This window comes from Cupressus sempervirens, chromosome 9, assembly GCF_028749045.1.
Source record: "Cupressus sempervirens isolate cs-2001-9-10 chromosome 9, ASM2874904v1, whole genome shotgun sequence".
NCBI lineage: Eukaryota > Viridiplantae > Streptophyta > Pinopsida > Cupressales > Cupressaceae > Cupressus > Cupressus sempervirens.
This window is the reverse complement of record NC_143126.1, coordinates 809,757,137-809,777,761: the sequence shown is the minus strand read 5'-3', so window position 1 is coordinate 809,777,761 and position 20,625 is coordinate 809,757,137. Positions and strand designations below refer to the sequence as shown.

The following is a 20,625-nucleotide window of genomic DNA, read 5'->3' as shown; positions in this document are numbered from 1 at the left end:
GTTTTGTGGGATCTATCTATTTGGAGCATTGCCCATCATTGTCATCATGCTTAAAAGTTCTTAGTTTAGTTTCTCTAAATCCCATCTCTTTTACTGTTTGTTTTGAAGCAGTTTGTTAGATTAGTGAAAGCATGGAGTGGGAGAGAAAGAATTGCCTCCACATTCCAAGAACATTGTCATGTAAGTCCTTTTGTGAATCCAACAAATCATACTATATCCATTGAGTTTATACAATGTAATGTCCCCATTTTGGTTGACATCGTTTTGCGTACCGAATCAGTCCATCACGGACTCTTGTAGACTGGTGGTTGTGATGAGAGGGTCATTCTGACGTTTATTTGAGGATTGGATGGCTTATTATGCTCTTGGAGATATTATTTTATCATTACTTTTTTATACGCGGCCTACATGTTATAATTTTAAGTTGAGTTGCACGTTTTATTTTATAAAGTTATTTAATTATAAAAGTACATTATAATGAGTTTTTATAATGGATGCTTCTAGAAGTTCTTAGTAACTTCTTAGAAAAGTGAATAAATAGAGGGCTTGGCCTCTCATTTGCATGGACGGGATTTGATAATTCAACTACATTCTCTTTGAGCATTTGTGGCACCATCCAGGTCTACAAATATTCAGCATAATCCTTGAGAACGATACCTCTCAAGAGATTGCATAACTGAGGAAGTGAAAGACCTTCTGAAGGGTTGCACTTTGGAAGTGGTATTCAGCCATTTCAAGTTGAGCTTAATTTGTATACTCAGACTACCTGAGGGTTTGATTTCTTCGAAAATAGCAGAACCGAAAAAAAAAGCAGGCCGAAAAAGCAAAGCGAAAAAGCACATTCGAAAAAAAAGCAAGTAGAAAAGCACAGAATCGAAAATGCAGTCTGAAAAAGCAGGTTCCAAAAAGCAACTCGAAAAAGCAGATACGAAAAAGCAGATCCGAAAAAGCATTTCAAGTTGAGCTTCATTGAGTTTTCAGACTAGGGTTGAAAGTGAACATCTCTAGAGTCATTTTGGTGAAAATATTGCATCATATTTGTTAGAAGGGTTTTGTAAAGTCTGGGACAATATTTATGCACAAATCTGATGCAGAACTGGTCATTTTCAAAGATAGGATTGGGAGCATATTTGGAGTCATAAATTCATCATACCTGGTTTGAAATTCATTTTGCCAATTTCTTTGCATTCCTAAGACCTGGGCGATTCAGACCATGCTTGATTTAGCACCATCTAGAGAAGGAAACAATTTATATTAAAATCAAACAGGGCCGTACAAGTACGGTTATACTTGCAGACCGTACAGTTGCTGGATTTGGGACAGATTAAGGTTGCAGCCTGATCACTGTATCTTCAGCATATAGACAACATTGTTGCATCATTTCCAAGTTCTTCTTTTAATTACAATTATCTGAATATATGTTGTATATGAGAGTTTAATGGATAAAGTCACTGCTGTATATGCGAGATGCATTTCTAAATGTCAATTATTGTTCATGTGACAAGAAAGACTATGAATATTGTCTCTGTTTGTACCCAGCTGCATAGGACATTGGTATATCTTGGATAGTGACACAAAAAACATGTTTAATCCTTTGTAATCAGTCATGACAATGCATTATTAATTTAGTAGAAGACCATAAATTACTGGTAATCTGAAGTTGTAATTGATTGTAAGAGCAGCAACATCTTAATTGAATGCGTATATATATATATATATATATATATATATATATATATATATATATTGGCACTGTTTGGGTATCATGGAGTAGGGTAGAATTATAATTTAACAAATATTTCTTTCAGCATTTTATATCTCAGCAGTGTAGTTAATTGCTTGCCAAGTGTTTGATGAAATTGCTTAGCACATATTCAGTATGTTACATTGCATAGTTCAGACTACATGCCAAGTGTTTAACGTAATTGCATAGTTCAGTGATAGTAGTTTTTAGTGACCTTTGAGTAAGGGTCATTACATACAAGTATAGTCAAAACCTAACACTAGGAACCTTGGGGTTGTATCCAATAGCTCCTGAGATTTCCTTGTTTAAAAGAGAGTAGAATATACTCGATACATTCTATTCTAGATTGGCGATGTGCAAAACCATCATCAATAGCATACATCTTTTGCAACAAAATGGGCTTACTTTGTTAGCCACTTGCAATCTACTCTTGTAGCCATTGGTATGTTGTTAACAAGTTTTGAATAACTTAACATCTTAAGAATTGCACGTCATTAGCCCTATAACTTTTTGTCATTGAATCGTAATTGTTTTCTTCAAATTTTAAGTATTGTAACTTGTTTGTAGATATAATTGCTCATTCATCGCATTGTTGTGCAGGACTAAAACATTGGACAACATGTTTGTGTAAATCTATTCATAACGTAGATTCTTGTTTTGGATTTTATGAGGAGCAATATTAGGCTCATTATGATGTGCCAATGAATACTACAAACACCCTAGTTCATGTGGTAGCTTGTTCTCTCAATCCCAAATGATACAAAGGCTTTGGGGAGTTCCTCCCATAAATGATGAATAGGTGAAAATGTATTTTATCAAGGATTTTCAATAGATACATATCAAGCAAAACTTGAATTTACTTTAAAATGATGGCTAACTTTTGTCTATCTATATGGTCCAATATTTAGTTATATGGTCTAACATTCAATAAGTTGACAATGAGTATGGCAAAGCTACATTAGCTCAAACTAATCCTATTGGATGCTGGACATGGTATGGCAAGGATGTACTAATGTCAAGAATTCTTGCCATATGCCTTCTTTCATAGGTTAGTTCTTTTATCGTAGAGAGGAATTGGTTTGCATATAGCTTAACCTAACGAGTCAAGAGGAACAAACTCACATCTAAGTGAGTAGAGAAGTTGGCAACATTATAAGTTGCCAAATCTGGTATGGGGTTGTGTATGAGTGTGAGGTTTATTACAAATTAGCTATCATGGGTAGTCTTTAGAAAGGATCAAATTAATGACGTGTACAACAATTATTCTGTCTATTTATTATATAAAATATGAAAACAATGATACTCATAATTGCCAATAAATCAAATATTTAAATATCTCATAATTTGCAAAAAAGAAAAGACTCATAAATTCATAGTTTAGTGATTTGTCAAATGTCAAACATAAATTGCAATCAATATTCAATAACGTTCATAGTTATCTTTATTGATAGCACTAAAGTCAATATTTGGTCCCAATTTTTTGCATATTTTTACCAAGCTTTTCTAACAAACAATTGGCATTAAATATAATGAATAAGTTACAAATTATTCTTGCATACCAAAATAATGAAGACAACACTGTACTACCAAACCAACTGGAAAAATGATATAGTCCTAAATGTTACACAAAATAAAGAACCAATGAATGATTTGCACCTTAATTATTCCCTGGGCACACCCATGATGAATAGTAATCATGAATCCAAGCTTGATGGAGGATAATAATGACCGTGTTTGAAAGTTAATAGAAATTAATAGGAACAAAGTCTGAGAAAAAGAACTCAAGATGCATTACCAACCACCAGTAGCAACGGTAGTTCCACTCATCAAGCTTCTAATGATAATTGAATCAAGAGTGAACTCCAGGGTGTTCTCTACTGCACCATGATAATTTGAAAAATGGGAAGAATATTATTAGCTAAGTGAGATACACACATCATTGAAGATGTTATCCCCAAATATTAATGGATCCTTTCCCAATCACATTGATATATGTATGACTCCCCATCAAATTTGGTGGCATGTTGCACTAAATGAAGAGAAAATAGACTGTAAAGAATGCCAGGGGATGAGGATCCCTTGAAACTAGAAGTTGACAAAGAGCTTGTCCTTTTCTCTCAGTTGTTTGAAACATGTGACTCTTTTCCCTATCAAATTCTATTATTGTCAAGAAGAAGTTGAAGTAGACATTCTAGAAGGCAAATTGATTCTATTCTTCTCAAGAAGATGCCTCGATTCATCAATAACCTTCTTATAACAATAGTGTTGATGTTAATAGGATCGCTGCAAATGTAATAGCACTGCCATCGATTATGTGTTTTTCAAATGTAGCTATCTCTTATATTTATATGAGAATTGAGTCAAGAATAAACATTTTCCTTCATGGGAAATGTCTATTCATTAATATAATGAAAATCATTATAGTTACATATATATAATATGTCTAATATATATATATTTATATATATCTCTTTCCGACAATTTATCCAAGTGAAGCTACAAAACATCAACTAATAGTGTTCTTCATGTCCCACCTTCTTGCAAATGCTCAAGTAGGCTTTTCCTTCTTAGATGATTCCCCATTAGGAGAGGATATAGAATCTCCTTGTTGTGAGAGGAAGTTTGTGTCCTTGGATTTGATTGCTTTAGCTACTTGTTGGATTCTGTCTCATGACTAGCCACTAAAACATGTGACTTGGATGACTTAAGAATATCATCTTTGCTTGTTCAAGCATCAACATCTCCTTGAATGAATGAAAAGATGGTGTACTATAGACACTCCCCATAGTCAATCAATGAGTTTAGAAATTAGAAACAAAAGCTACATAATATGAAGGAATTTATCCATCAAATTGAAGACCAAATATGCATCCTCCTTATCATTGCCACAATCTTTGAGTTATGCTCCTAGCTCATTTGTTTTAGTCACATAGTCTTTGATTGAATAAAAATATTTAGGATACAAATTTGTGAGATCATTATCAAATTCGTATCCCCTAATCTCATTAACCTTGTGATACAACTTAGCAAGTTTATCCCAAGCATCCTCAATTATTTTATGTTTATTAATGTGAAAGATAAAAATCGACTACATTTTTCCTTAATATTCCAAGATCCATAGTAGTTTTAATTAGCCGATCCATTTTTAAAGTAGGATCTAATGGATCTTGAATAGTTCCATCAATGTAGTGAGTTAACTCTTTTTTCCATTAGTTTACTCCATGCAGTTACTTTCATGTTGCATAATCATGTGGAGTCAAAAGAGGAAATTTAGCAATACCCATGGCAACAAAATTGTAAGAGCATAAGAGGAAACTGAAGGCACAATCACACAACACTCCGGCCTACCCCCGTTTCCAAATTCATTCAATTAAGGAATTGCCCAAAGAAATGGTTTGACTCTTTATGGTAGTGTGATTACAGTGGCATGTGCAAGAAAAAGGAAAAGTGGAAAGACCTAATTGAGACCTATGCATTATAATCTTGAGAGTACGATATTTTATTAAATAGACTACAAATTGATAACTGAAAAATCCAAGGTGTTGTCACCTTCAAAGAACTGGAACTACTTTAACAATTTCACTGCCTTGACATTGAGGCACAAAACCCTTAATTGGGAGCATCCAGTTGATGAGCCCTTTGAGTGGGATGACCTTAATGTAGCTGTGCCTCTAGGGTTGCTAGTCATTGTGACCCGCTTTCTAGGTTTGCAAGTTTGGCTTGAAAGTATGTGTAAGCCTTTATATGAGTGAGATGGCCCGAATTAAGCCATGCATATAGAGTTGTTATTCATTCTAACCCTCTTTCTAGTTTTGCAATTTTGGCTTGAAAGTATGTATACATCTCAATATTTGCTGCAGGTGCTCTAATCTGATAAATATTGTCCAGTTACATGAATTGTTGCAGGTTGTAGGTATGGCAAACTTGTCAAATACTCCTTAGTTTGTTGTAAATCCTTTTCAATACTAACAAGAATGGTGATCAATCTTGTTAGTGTCCAACATTGAATTTTTTTAATCACTCCTACAACTTGATGCCTAGTCTCAAATATAGCCAGATCTATTGACAAGATCAAACCCGTGATGACCAACAAACTAGGGATTAAGATTGACCTTGTAGTCTGTAATTGGATGTTAGCAATCATGAGAGGAGAGTTTTCATCGTCACCTCAGATAGCCACAATTTTTAACCTCTACTTGAGCAAAATTAGTTGCAATGGCATAATATCCTCTATCAAAATGCATGCCCTCCAAAAGTCTTCACAAACCACTTGTATTTGTTGGGCACAAAGGTCTTAAGGCCTAAAATTGGGCACCACTTTTCAAATTTCAAATTTTAGTTTTATTTTATTATATATATTATAGGTTGGCATAACTGATGCTAATGAAATGAGGAAGTATAGTGATAGTTTGATGATTGATGATGTGTTCTATTAGTTATGTTGTTGTCATTGATGTCAAGTTTGTGTACTTGGTTGACTATGTTCTTGATGTACTAAGTCATGATATAATAGGTAAGTTATGATGTGCGGTCATGCACATATATGCTAGAGGTGTTTGTTATGTTGTCTCTATGATCACACATGTTCATGATAAGTGTGGTTCAAGTTACAATCAATTTAGTGTAAATAGGAAATTGGTTCACAGAAGAACAAGAACAGAGAAGAAGTTCTGATTGGTATTGTCTACAAGGATGGAATCAGGTGTTGTGGTTGTAGGTATTTAATCTGTATGATGTTATTAAGGTTATATTGCAACCACATATTGTTTGGTGTTCTGTGAACAAAGTTATAGGACTCTGATGTTCTAGTAGTAAAACAGTGTAGAACTGTGAAGAACAATCAGTTAGATTCCTGATGGTAAAGGCAGATCAGTTTCTGAGACCAACCAAAGATTGAATGACGTGGAATGTTAGGTATCACTTTTATTGGTCGATTTAATTGATGATTCATGAAGAGTTACATGAACCTAGGGAAGTGTAATATGTATTGACTCTAGCCAAATTGATGCATGATTGGATCTTGGTGTCAGTGCAAGCTAGAGAATGATTCCAAGTTGTTTGGCAAACTTTTGAGGAGGGAAACTTGAATTTTATATGAAGTGTTGAGGCAGTGGAAAATCTTAATTGATGAAATCTATTAATGTCATTTTGTGTATGAGAAAGAAGACAGAAGAGAAAATATTGTGTGTGCAGTGGTGACAAATTGTGAATCAAAAAGTGTGATTTAGAGTAGAAGGGTATCTACATGTGGGGAAGAGGTTTGAGTTTAATTGGATTTGAATAAACAAGGTAGTAATGCTATTTTTCAGATTGTTCTACTTGTTCTGTAACAGTTATAGGAAGCTTGAAAGAAATTGATCAAAATGAAGGAAATGAAATGAAATAATTCAAGAGAGTTTTGTTATGAGGATAGTTACCATAAAACTCAAAGCTTTAGAAGACCTTTCCAAAGATCAACTCAAGAGGATACAAGATTTTTGAAAGGGGAAAAACAAGAAAAAAAACCCTTATGTAATATTATAAGTGTGGCAAATGCCTAAAGAATGAGAGAGAGAGAGAGAGAGAGAGAGAGAGAGAGAGAGAGAGAGAGAGCAAGTAGCACATAACAATAGCACTAATGTGAAGAAGTTGTAGAAATGAGAGAGGAGAGCTTCACTTAAATAGAGATGAAGAGAGGAGTTACAAAAGTAACTCACCAATCTATGAATGTCGACATCCATAATAACTGTGTGTAATTGTCAAGATCCTCATAAGGAGGATAAACAATTTTCCTTAATAAAGGAAATACAAAAATGAGATGTCCTCACATATAGCCAAGAGGACAAACAAGTGACAAGTCCTCACACTTGGAATAGAGGACAAACATTACATAAGGGATACTTTAGTTTATCCCAATTAAATAAAAAAATACAACCAAGGAAAGATTACTAATTCTAGCAAAGTTAAATCCCTTAATTGGGCAGATCCTAACATATCTTTATTGTAGATCCTTTAACAAGTTGACACGTTAGCTAGTTTTTGAAGTCGTCTCACAAGGCTACTCTTAATAGGGATAGAGGGAAATTCCTTAACCGGGTAGCTCCTAACAGGGTCAATTCTTAACAAGACTTATTGTAAGCTCCTAATAGGGCTAAGTTCTTAACCGAATGTACTTTAGAAGAGTGCTTCCATATTCATGGGCATCAATCCCACCTTGGTTTTCACTCAAATTGGATTTCACAAGAAAATCCTTTTGTCATGTGTTGAATGTGTTTGGATGATTGTTTCTTGTTTTATGTTTCATTACAAGTAAAAGTTCTTTATTGCATGCATGTGGTGAAGGTTTAGAGGATAAGCTTTATCAAATCCAAGTTCTTTATTTGTGGTCGATTACTGATTCACTCCCCCCCCCCCCCCCCAAGTAATCTTAGGGCCTGATTATTCCAACGTGATATATAATGTTTATTAGTGTTAAAAAAACACTTTAGAAATGGGATAGGCTTAAGGGAAAATAAAAGGGTAGGTGAGAATCTCAGTGTAGCAATGACTCCAATTTTGATGCAGTGTTTGTGGATTTTGGTAGCAGTACTGGTAGATGTTTTGTTTGTCATATGTAGTTGAAACTGGAAACCTCTAGGCATTTTGTTGTAGTCATTATATAACATATAGTCACACTAGTTATATCTCAATTCAACTCTACTGTAATGTTGCTATGCATCAAGGCTCCATAATTTATAGGATGAATGCCTTTTCAATGTATCAGATGAATATGAGATTTCCTATACTTTTAAATTTCCCCCATATTTTTAAATAGCCATCCTTAAAAAAATGACCGAGATTCACATCCTCTTTTTGTACTACCCCCAAAACTTGGTATAGCATATTGGATATAGCTTGAAGTGATTGATTGGATCATATCTTATGACTTTTGTTCATGATTTGAAGGGTTGTTGTTCATTCTATTAACACCATCTCTTTGCTCAATAAAATTGTTAAGCATTTATTTAATACATTACAAGGTTTTTGATTCCAATCACCTTGAAATTCTCACAACTTTCAAATCAGATGCTATTCCAACTAATCGTGAAGAGTGTATCAAGACCAAAGATCCAAAACTCAGAATCAGATTGGGATTGGCAAGGCCTACTCGAATTGTGAATCACCTCTGAATTGGCAAAGTGAAAAAACCCTTGAAATTTAAAGATTTTAATGATTAAAAACTTATTTCATACACCCTTTATTGAATATAACTTAAACAAACTATAACATCATCAAATAGAAGCTAAAGTCTAACATACATAAAAAAGGAACATAAACAATAAAGCCATCACATATTTGAAAATAAATTTGGTGATTTTTTACCAACTTGACGATTTTTGGGGCCGATTTTGACAATTTTTGACAAAAATCTCCAAGTTAGGCAATTTAGGAGAATCGGCGATCCGGTTTAATGAGTCAACAAAAATTGCCCATGCTTCGTCGAACTGCTAAATTGCCAAAATTGCTTGAATCGCAGCGATTCTCGTTACAGTCAGACCAAGTAATTTTTTTGTAAGAAAATGAGATAATCATTTAGTTCCTCATTGATAAAGGGATTCACTTATAATGTGAAAATGACATGATCTAAAATATAAAAGTTTATTTTGAAAATTACTAATATGCCTCCATAAATATTCTTTTCAATCATCAAGTAGAAAAAAGAAACACCTCTGAACTCCATCCATTTACCCAAATATCAGTTTAATAGATGTATGGAGCTTGACTGTGATCACCATAAAATTTGTACAATGTTTACGTGGAAACCCAATTTAGTAGAAAACCACGGCAAGTAATTGCTTTTATATAATTCTTCTTTTACAAAGTTTGTAGGCACCAACTCCTAAGTTTATGAGCACGACCTCATTAGAAGCTCCAACTCCAACTATTTTTAGGCACCGGTCCCTAGGTTTAAGAGCACCAATTCACTTGAAGCTCCAACTCCCACTATTTGTAGGCTTCAACCTAGAAGAGGCACCAACTCCTAAAAGCAAAGCACCAACTTCACTTGAATATGAAATTCCACCTTGAACAATGTTGCCATCTCAACTGATGATGGACGTTGTTTCTCTCCACTAATCTGAAAATATTACCTAACTCAATTTGCTGTTATTATGGTCGCAAATCTGCCTTTTATAATCTCTTTTTATAGATATGCCCTCTATAATTTCTTTATAGAAATATGCCTTGCACTTCAACTTTTTTCAATTCTGCACTTATTTCTCTTAGTAATTGTGTAATGTCCCCTCTTTAGCATGACCATAATAGTGGATGGATTAAGCCTATTACTGGGTCTTTGTAGGGTAATACTTGTTATTAGGGGACCCTGTTAAGGGTTATTGTTTCATTTGGTGGGACTTATTGTTTGGAGTAAGTCAATGGATGGCTCCGATGAGCTTAGATGAGTTAGAGGAGTTGAATGATGCTCTTAGTTTTTATTTTTGGATTTTGGTTTGGGTTCCAAGAATCTTGGAGGGAGCGTCTATTTTTAATAAGTGACCCGTTAGGTTCATTCATCGTGTTTCTTCATCAGGATCACTCATGTACTATCAGATTTCGATTCTGATGCTTATTCAATCATTTTTCCAAGACGGGTGAACTATTTTTGCTAGTATTGTATATTGGTCACCTTAGTGTCATAGCTTGTTCGAACCGGGTTGAAAAGTTTTAAAGCTTGGGCACAGGAAACAATGACGTTGTGTGTTAGATTATCATGATATTGATGATAAGGTTGTTTTTGGAGCCAAAGGGAGTTAATAAATTATATTATTCAAATATGTAACCAAGTATAAAGCAAAGGGCATTTAAGTGAAAAGGGTCTTCATGAAGATTTGGAGTGATAAGGAAGATTTGTTATATTATTATAAAAGTAATGGCTTGTTGCAAATGAAATCTTTATTGGATAATTTTGTTTGCATTTTTGTGGAGAAGTTGGTCTTGAGGGTTTTGAAGAAATTTCATAGCTGGACGCCATGTCTTCGCTTGCACTTTGAGCCATTCTTGGTGAATCATGCCATGACTAAAGAGCAATTATCTGCGATTTGACAAGCTGTTTGGATGTTTTTTCTAGTAAGAACTTGATAAAAACAGTTACTGACGTTGGGAAATTGAGTGGCAATTGTTGGAGGCCCTTGTTCTGTTATCAGAGGTGGTGTTTGGAGTTATTTCTGGAAAATTAAAAAGAGGCTTCATATCTGCAATAGCAGCATTTGAAATTCTCCAAGCTGCGATCCATTCCAAGGTGCAACATTTCATTATTATGAGCTGCATTTTGAATTGTGGTTGCAGTGTTTGAGCAGAGGGGATTTCATTGTTGCTTTCAATCATCATCAAAGGCTCCACCTTGAAGAACTTCATTTGCTAGGTTCCCAAATTTGACAATTTTATGCATTTGGTTTGGTACTTGTAGATCTTTTCAAGAGTTGAATCATGGCAAATAATGTAATGTTCCTGATTTTTGCAAGTCTATGTAGCTGATGGAGTTAGCTCATCATAGCGACCCTCATGAGCTGATAGGGTGTTTTGGGGGTCACAGTTGTGGAGTTACTGTTTTTAGTAAGTCTATTTTTGGCAGTTGGTCCTCACCTGTAGTCAACAAGGTTAATAATTGCATGAGCTCTTATTTATTCATTAATTATTAAGTTGCTGGTTCGGATTTTGGTTCATATGCGGGTTTGATATTCGGGTTTGACATTCGATCAATTTTTTTTGGGCTGGGTTCAATTTGCTTTTGGTTTGTTCATACAAGATTTTTTTTATAAAGAAAAATTATACATATGTAAACATATGCTGCAGAAAATAAATGTATACATCACTTTGCTAATATTATAGCAATTTAGCAACATACACCACCGTATATATTCACAATTTAGTTCGAATAGCATTACAAAATGTCAAAATACACCACTATATCAATGTTTCAATTCCAAAACAGTAATGCCAACATTGCTAATCACTGATAACTGTAATCAATAATTACTATCAGTCATGTGATAAAAAATCATCAAAGAATTCCTCATCATTAGGAAGTTGTAGATTAGAAGCACAATTAGTGCCCCTAGCATTAGTAGTCTCAGCTTTAGCCTCAAGATCAGCTTCAACATCATTATGTTCACCAATACCATCATCAATTGTTAGCTATGTTCCCCCAAGTTTCCGGTACGGGGACGGCGGGGGACGGCGGGACGGGTTTCCGGGACGGCAAATTTTTTTGGCGATTTTGGGGGCGAGGGAGGACGGGGACGGCTATATATATAGAAAAATTTTAAAATATAGTATATACATTGAAATTTGTAAATATACATGTCATTCATATGAAACTAAGCACAAAGCATGTCATTTAAACATTATAGAACCATAACATACAACATTTGAATGCCATCTATGAAATAATATCCGATTTTAGTATTTTACTATTTAGTATTTTAGTATCCAATTCTCAAAATGCATATCAATACAATATCAGAGAACACTGAACAATGAACATTAAGTTATTAACCATTGTCAATATCATAAGACTCATAATGATAAGCATGATAAATCATAAATCTGAAAATCAAAATCAAAATATGCCCAAAGCTATAGGCTGCCATAAAGTAATAAGTATCATATAATCAATGTATCATAATCATGTTCATGTTCAACATAAAAAGCAAAACATAGAAAATGAAGTGGACTGCTGCTCCTATTCTGCCTCTACTAATCCATGGCATCAAAATCAGAATCCTCCTCACTGTCATCCTCCACAGGAAGCGTAGTCTCATCTAATGGAACCCCAACCAGTCCTGGTGCTATGTCATCCTCATCTATCTGGGCCACATCCTCAGGCTCAACATCCCATCGCAAAACTGGTGTCTGCCTATACTCTGGAGTCTGGCGATCGGCAAGTCGAAAAGCATGATGCACTGTCACTAGCTTCAACACTCTTTTAGAGGTAAGTCTATTCCTCTTGATAGAGTGGATATATGAATATGTGGACCAGTTCCTCTCTGCAGCTGAAGAACTAGCAACCTGTGAAAGGAGGCGACCGAAAAGTATCTTTAACTCAGGTGTATCTCTCCCATGCCAAGTCCACCATCCAATAGGATCCCTCTGTGCCAAAACAACTCTATCCAACCTTGCTTGTGGCTTACCCAAGTTTGGGCCACGAAGGTTGGTGAAGTCAAGAACTGTGCACGAAGAGTAGAGGCATCTTGAGCTGAATACATCTTATCAGTTGCTTTTGTGAAGTCATCCAAAACCTCAGAATCATCACATGGGAGGCCCCTTCCACCCAACTGTGAATACCATTTGGGATTTAGAGCAAATGCTGCCATATGAAGCGGGGTATTCATTATGTTCCACCTTCGCGTCACAATAGGCCTAATATGCTCCTCATAAAAGCCCAATGTAGGATCCTTTGCTGCAACAATTCTCTTCATCTTACCCAACATGCTGTCAATAGTCTCATAGATCTCTCCTAAACTAGGAGCATCAGTATCAGCATACCTAATGACATCAACAATGGGTGCTATGACAGAGCAAATGTATCTGCAAGATCAAAATGCCAAAAAAAAAAAAAATCAGAATTAGAATTTTAAGAATTTTAAGATTATTAGTAGGAAAATCAGCAAGCAAAAGACTAATAGTAAATTTAAAAACCAACAACTTACTTCATTGTGGACCACCAACTCTCATCAAGGATCCTTTGCCTCACCGCTTTTCCTTCAGTGGACTTAGAATGAGACCATCGTCCCCACTCTGGATTCACCACCATCAATTGAAGGGCCTCATACACCTCAATCATCCTCTCCATCAAGATGAAATATGTGCAATACCTATAGCAACAATTAAAAATTAAAAATTTAAACTTAAACATTAATGATTAAAATTTAAAACAAAAAGCATCACATGTAAGTAAACTTATAAATAATTATTTTAAATAACTTAAAATTAAAACAAACTAAAAGTAAACTATAATTATAATTGACATACCTTGTCTCGGCTGGTTTGAGGAACTCTTTCTTAGAGAAGGACCTGAATAGAGCAAGTGAAGTGTGGTGGTTGCAAATAAACATTTGCACATCTCTAGCTTCTAGCACCGCTTGCTTCACCCATTCAATCTTCCCTATGTCCTTCAATGCATTGTTCAAGGAATGAACACAACAAGGGGTCCAAAATATGTGCCTATAAGCACCCTCTATCATCAAACTTGCTGATTTGCACACAGGTGCAGAATCTGTGATAGCCTGTACAACATTAGAGGGCCCAATCTCCTCTATGGCATCTCGCAAAATGGTGAACTGAAAATCTGCATCCTTCTTCTTTCTTGAGCAATCTATGGCTCTCAAAAAATAAGAGCCAGCAGGGGATGTGACAATGATATTGATGAGTGGCCGATGTCTAACATCGGTCCACCCATCCATCACAATAGAGTAGCCTATCCTAACCCAAGTGCATCTCATATCCTCAAATAATAAAGCAACTTTTGAGTACTCTTCATCTAGGATAGTGGTTCATAGCTTATGCTCACCGGGGGGCACAAATGAGGAATTCATGCTCATAATATCTTTCACTATTTATTTATAATAAGTGGAACGGGCTGCATTATATGGGATACCATTAGCAACAAAGAATCTACCAATGGATGCCTCACACTTCTCCTTTGCCTGTGCATTAAACATACTTTCCACCGAGCCCTTCTCACTACTACTTATCTTTCTCTTCCCTCTAGACCCACTAGGGCTGCCACTAGTACCAATGGCGGATGAAATATGCCTAGATGATTGTGAGGGAATGGATGGTGATGTCACTATCAAATTTTGCCCCTCCATTTCAGCCTCTAAGTGCAATCTTTGACATTCTAATTTTTGTTCATCGGTTAGGTTAGGACAAGCTTTGACTCCTTAGCATGTAACACCTAAAAAATGTGACTTCACTCTTGTATAGCTGCCCGTAAAATCATCAAGACAAACATGACAATCCCACACCTTAGTCCCTCTTGAATTCTTTTTATCTTTTGGCCTAGTTGTGACATATTGGAAAAGAGTTTTTTTCCTATTGAAAGGACCCTTTACAAAATTCTTCATAATGTCGGAAGGGCATTTAAACAAATCAACTTTAGGATTGGGTTTTTGCCTAGTGTCACTACTAACAACATCAACCTCTACATTTTCTTCTTCACTACTACTACTTGTACTCCCAGTGCTGCTCATTGTGTTTAAATATGCAATTGAATAGATATATGAGCTGAAACAATGAAAAAATAAAAAAAAATCAGACTTTGCAAGCTACAAATTTATTAAAAAAATGATAGATGAAAGCACAAAGAGTTTTATACTTACTTGGTGGACAAAATAGAAGATCAAACCCTTGGTCAAGCTCTTGGAAGCAAAACTATTACCTCTACTTGCAAAATGAAAACTTCAGCCGACTGCAACATAAAATGAAAACCAAAGAATGGTTAAAACAATTTAAATGTGTTGAGTTATATACATTTTAGGGTTTTTGGAGGAGTGGGGCCCACTAGCCGACCAAAAAAGACACAACAAATGTTTTTTTTATGTTTTTTTTTTAATGTTTTGAGCTTGCAAAAAAGGGGGACGGCCGGCCGTACTCGGTACAGTCGGGGGATGGCTAGACGTCCCCTTTCCGTACTGGGGACGGCTGGCCGTCCCCCTTTTGTCCCCCCCACGTCCCCTGCAAAAAAAGGGAATTTGGGGACGGCTAGGGGACATCCCATACCCGTCCCCCCGTCCCCGAAACGGGTGGTTTTAGGCCGGGTACGCGTCCTTGGGGAACATAGATTGTTAGTGCATCAAAGTGGGCTTCCAACTTTGTAGACTCTAGTTCAACATCCCATTGTTTTGCCTCCCCTTTTTTGTAGGTGTTCTCTATAATGTCCCCATTTCCAAGATCGATTTTAATAATAATAAAAATTAAAGAAATAAATAAATAAAATATAATTATAAATAAATAGTAATAAAGATAATTAGTAATGAAAATATTAAATATATACTTTTGTCATTATATATTTTACTATCAAATAAAAATATTATATTACACAGAATCATTAGATATATTATATTAAAATATGATATTAACACATATGTGAAATATTGAGATATAGAATAATTATATTTATAGTTAAGAGTGAAAAATAATATAATAAACTCATCAACATTATATAAACTAAGAACTATGATTAAGAAGAAAATGTGAATTAATAAACCAAATTGTATAGATAGACATGTCTTTTCCAAAAGTACGTTACTGATTGGCCTTTAAATATATAATGTGATAATCGATGGTGGGGAGGTAAGAGACAGTGGCAGTATCCTAGCCATCGACCAACAGGACTGTAGTAATCCATGACGCCATACCATACAAGAAAGAGAGACCCTACAGAATTCCAAGGATTGACACCATCCTAGATCAAACAGACTGTCGGATCAAACTGAAGAAAAGGATATTGATAAGAGTCATACGCATGTGAAGATTAGACATAACAAAACACAAAAGAATAGCACAAGAATCTTTGAGTCGACCAAGGGAGATTCATTTTTTGGCCAATGGAAGAAAGCTTTGAAAAAAGAAGAATTACTATTGGCACTATAGAAGTGCACAAAGGCAATAAAAAACATAGACACCAACATCTGTAGTCGACAGATAGCCATGACGTCAAACAAGGGGAAGCCCAATGGGAAAAGCATTGGATGAACATAGATAAAAAATTAAAAAATTAAATATAAACAATATAGTGGAAAGCAAGGAATTAGGGCCATATTGCAAAGTCTCTAGCACTACTGAGTAAGACATCGCCCATATCCATCCAATGCAACCAGTCTGCTAACGTGGATCACCAAACAAGGAAAGACCCTAGGCAGTGAATTAAGAGTTATGGAGAGAGATATCCATAAATGATTCAGAGAAGGCATTGTTGGGAAGCATATGTCGTTCATCATAGTTTCCAAACACCTTAACATTACCATTATCGTTGAGGAGTTGTGCTTGAAATTATTGCGAGGGAATAGACTTCAAAAAACCAGTACTAGATACACACAACAATGACATATATCTATATATATATATATATATATATATATATATATATATATATATAGACACACACGATAATTACACATTTTGGATAAACAAGGTACTTCGATATATTCTACCAAACAAATACACACTGGTAGGTCGATATGGTAGCAATAGATCATTCAAATCCATTGATATAAGGCTCATCATCAAGGGGTCACGATCATCATATATAAGAGACTGAAGATATCTAGAGAAGAGGATCTACACAACCTGCAATAGAGAGCGGGCAAGAGCAGTAAGAAGTAAAGCTAAGCATAGATATGAGACAATGACAAGTATATCAACCTCCACGTTTAGAAGAAGCTTTAGTCATCAATTCACATGTATAATAGTCAAAGAGATACAAAAGGGTTGAGAAGTAATGTAAGCAATATTGAGATGGGAGGGCAACAGGTGTTGATAACATCAAATCAAAGATTAGGGGTTATACATTCCAAATAGATGAATCATTGAAGATGAGACTTAATGTGATATATAAGGAAGAAGCAACATGCCGATATATCATAATTATAAAGAGAGAATTATATACTTTAGAGCACTATAACAATTATATCATTTCTTTTCTCATGAATGAGTTGGCACTTGCTCACTACAATAAATACAAGGAGCTAACAAGAAAAGATTTATTCTAGTTTCTTATACAAATTGTTATTATAGTAAGACTTGACATATCAATATTCATTTCAAAACTCTTTGAGTTGAATTAGAATATCTAGCCCAAAGAAATGATAGCATTTTGTTCAACACTCCGACCACAATGTAGAAGGGACACTACATTATCTTTGTGAGTTGTGAGCCTCAAGTTGGAATGCACAAAGACCAAGTTATTTGCCTTCTTGGAGTTTAGTCGGTTGTGTTTTATTGAGTGGATAAAGGAGGATGTGTTCCAATTTCTCTCAGATGATGATGAACTAGCAACCTATCAAGATTTATAAATTTGAAATTATAGAGTGAAGAGTTTTGAATATTCATGAACAAGAAATTTCACATTAGAATTTTAAGATTAAAGAAATTATTTGTGAAAAAATTTTGATGGCAATGGGCTGCAAGAGTTGGTACTTTTGTCGATGGAAGTACCACCATTTATGAGAAATCAGCATTGCTCTTGTCTTCAAGAGCATCAGGACCACAATCATTGGTGCTCACAAAATTCATAAATTCAGACCCCAGTGTTGATCATAGGTGTTCTAGAAAGAGTCTTCAGAGGGCTACCTTGTACCCTTCATAAACTTCAGGATCTCTGTATGGAGCAACTTTTAGTGCTGTTCCCCTTGAGGACACTTGGCTATAGAACCTGGGGGTCAATGCAAAGGCAAGTAGATGCAAAGGGGTAGTCATTTTATTCCATCTCTCTTCCATGATTGCTTTTAGCTCCTTGAAGAACTTTTCATCAGGGTCTTGCTCTTTCTCATTTATGATGGCTTTGATAGCTTCAATCTTGGAGTCAGTGCCATCATATACCTCACCCAAACAAGGCCTATCCATATCAGTGTATCGGATCATGCTCAATATAGGCTCAGTGAACTTTAGAAGGTACTCAACACGACCCCACCAAGAGTCTCATAATATCCTTTTCTTAATGACAACTGCCCTTTCACTATTAGATTGCCTCCATACACTACGATTAGCGCTGGTTACCATTCTAGACAATGCATCTTTCACTTTGATAAGGTATCTCAAAAACAATAATGTTGGAGGCAAAGCAGGTCTCAGCAACCTATTTTAAGATCAAAACAATAGTAGATTAAAAAATTAAAATCAACTAATCTATTTAAATTAAAAAACATAAAATTTTTACTAAACTAATGTGACTAGATTTCTAAACATGTTTAAATTTTAAACAATTGAACTTACCTTCAAGAGCTTCAATTTCGATAATTGTCTAAATATGGCTTGTGTCATATGGTGGTTTATGACAAACATTTGGATATCTTGTGCCTCTTCATACAATTTTTTGATCCACTCAACCTTAGTGCCAATTTTTTGCAGCATTAGGCTGAGTGAGTGCATAACACAAGGTGTCCAAAAAATGTGTTCGTACCATTCCTCAACCAATAAGCTGGCAACCCTACAATTATTTGCATTGTCGGTTACTACTTGAACAACATTCTGAGGGCCAACTTGCTCAATGGCTTGGATGAGAATGTTTGCAATGAAAGGACCGTCCTTTCCCTGACCTTCACAATCCACAGATCTCAAAAACATTGCACCTCTTGTAGACACTACAATAACATTCACCAGAGGACGGTTCCTCTCATCTTTCCATCCATTCGATACTATTGTGACACCTGTTTCGGTCCATGAATCCTTGATGGGCAGCACACGGGCCACCTCATCATCAAGTAAAGTGGTGCGTATCTTCTCATAACTATGGCCCTTGAATCCCTTTGGAGCATCATTAACTGCTTTCAGCATGTATTGCCAATATGGTGAGCAAACAACATTAAATGATTATCCATTTGCATATACACATCTCGCTATGGCTTGATCGACAATGTCTCTAGCATCATTTTGAATGATGCTTCCAATGGTCCCACTGCTTTCTTACTTGTAAGTTGTTATTTAGGAGAACGTAAGAATGGATGACCCTTAGCCGGTGGTTCATTGGTAACGAAAGTTGAAGACATAGATGATATTTTCCCTTTCTTTGAAGGCCTACCATTTTGCAATGGATGAGCAACACTTGTCCTCCTAACAACTTCATTTGCTTGCTTTTATTCTTGAATGTATTTGTTCACAATGTTATTTGGAAGGAGGGTTTTAGGTAGCTTTCCATTTACTGTCGGCTTCCCTGTATACAATTTAATGCCTTTCTGAGGAATAAAGCACAAATGTGCTTTCACTCTACTATAGGAACTACTTGATTCATCTTTGCAATGGCTGCAAATCCATACACAACCTCCTCCACCCAGCATTGGTCAAACTACTTCCATGTATTTCCATAACAAGGAGCATCTGTCGATTTTGAAGTGGATATTTATGGTGTCAGAACTAGCTGCAGCCATTTTGAGGATCTACAAAGAACAAAAAAACAAAAAATTAAGAAAAACAAAAATGATTCTTGATATATACCAATACTGTTACATGATATTTGAGTGCTAATCATGTCTTGGCTAATCTGAATCATGTTACATAATATACACCAGTATATGGTGATTGTTTATTGGTAGTAACCTAGCATATTAGTAATTAAAATGAAGCAAAATGCTAACCTGTAGAGAGGAAGATGATGTTGTTGCTCGGAATCCAGACCTGCCTGCAACTCAAAAACTTGTTGCGAGGAACCACAAGATGCGACTAATGCTCAAAATTGACGGGCTCACAATGCATTAATGCATCACAAAAAATTTTTGTGACCCAGGCTACTCAAAATCCACGGCCTCGAAATGTAGCACATAATGTTTTATCACAGGAAAGCAACCACAGGAAGCAACCACCAAAAGCTGCCAAACAATTGTGTGCAGAGACTTAGAGACAAATGATACACTGAGGAAGCATAATATTTTTAGGTTTAAGACACAAAATACGTGTTTTGCAAAATCACGGCTAAAATATTATCATGCACCATGTTTTATTGTTTTGCTTCATCAAATTGCGACACCATTTCGGTTTAAACAATTTAATAAAATGTTTTTAGTGTTGTCAAAGTCAACAAATTTACAAAAATCAACAGTTGCTTGTATTCGTTTTGATATTCCTCCCAAGTTCGGTCATGTGGTTTTGACATTCGCCCAAATTGGCTTAATATTCAACCTAGGTCCGTATGGACGAATTTTATATGAATA

General features: G+C 35.4%; 2 protein-coding genes across 6 annotated transcripts in view; one reads left to right on the top strand and one right to left on the bottom strand.

Moving 5' to 3' along the window:
* Positions 1-14,200, bottom strand: part of LOC149541170 (uncharacterized) — a 31,240-nt gene extending 17,040 nt beyond the window's left edge. The window contains exons 1-5 of the mRNA XM_089802792.1: positions 13,733-14,200; positions 13,411-13,575; positions 13,000-13,288; positions 12,539-12,631; positions 767-886 (exon numbers count right to left, since the gene is read on the bottom strand). Of these exons, the coding sequence (XP_089658918.1) occupies positions 767-886; positions 12,539-12,631; positions 13,000-13,288; positions 13,411-13,575; positions 13,733-14,163 (1,098 nt within the window). The 5' untranslated portion in view covers positions 14,164-14,200. The remainder of the gene's footprint in view (positions 1-766; positions 887-12,538; positions 12,632-12,999; positions 13,289-13,410; positions 13,576-13,732) is intronic.
* The window catches only part of LOC149541169 (uncharacterized), a 129,298-nt gene that overhangs the window by 31,662 nt on the left and 77,011 nt on the right, over positions 1-20,625 (top strand). The gene's annotated exons all lie outside the window — the stretch shown is intronic.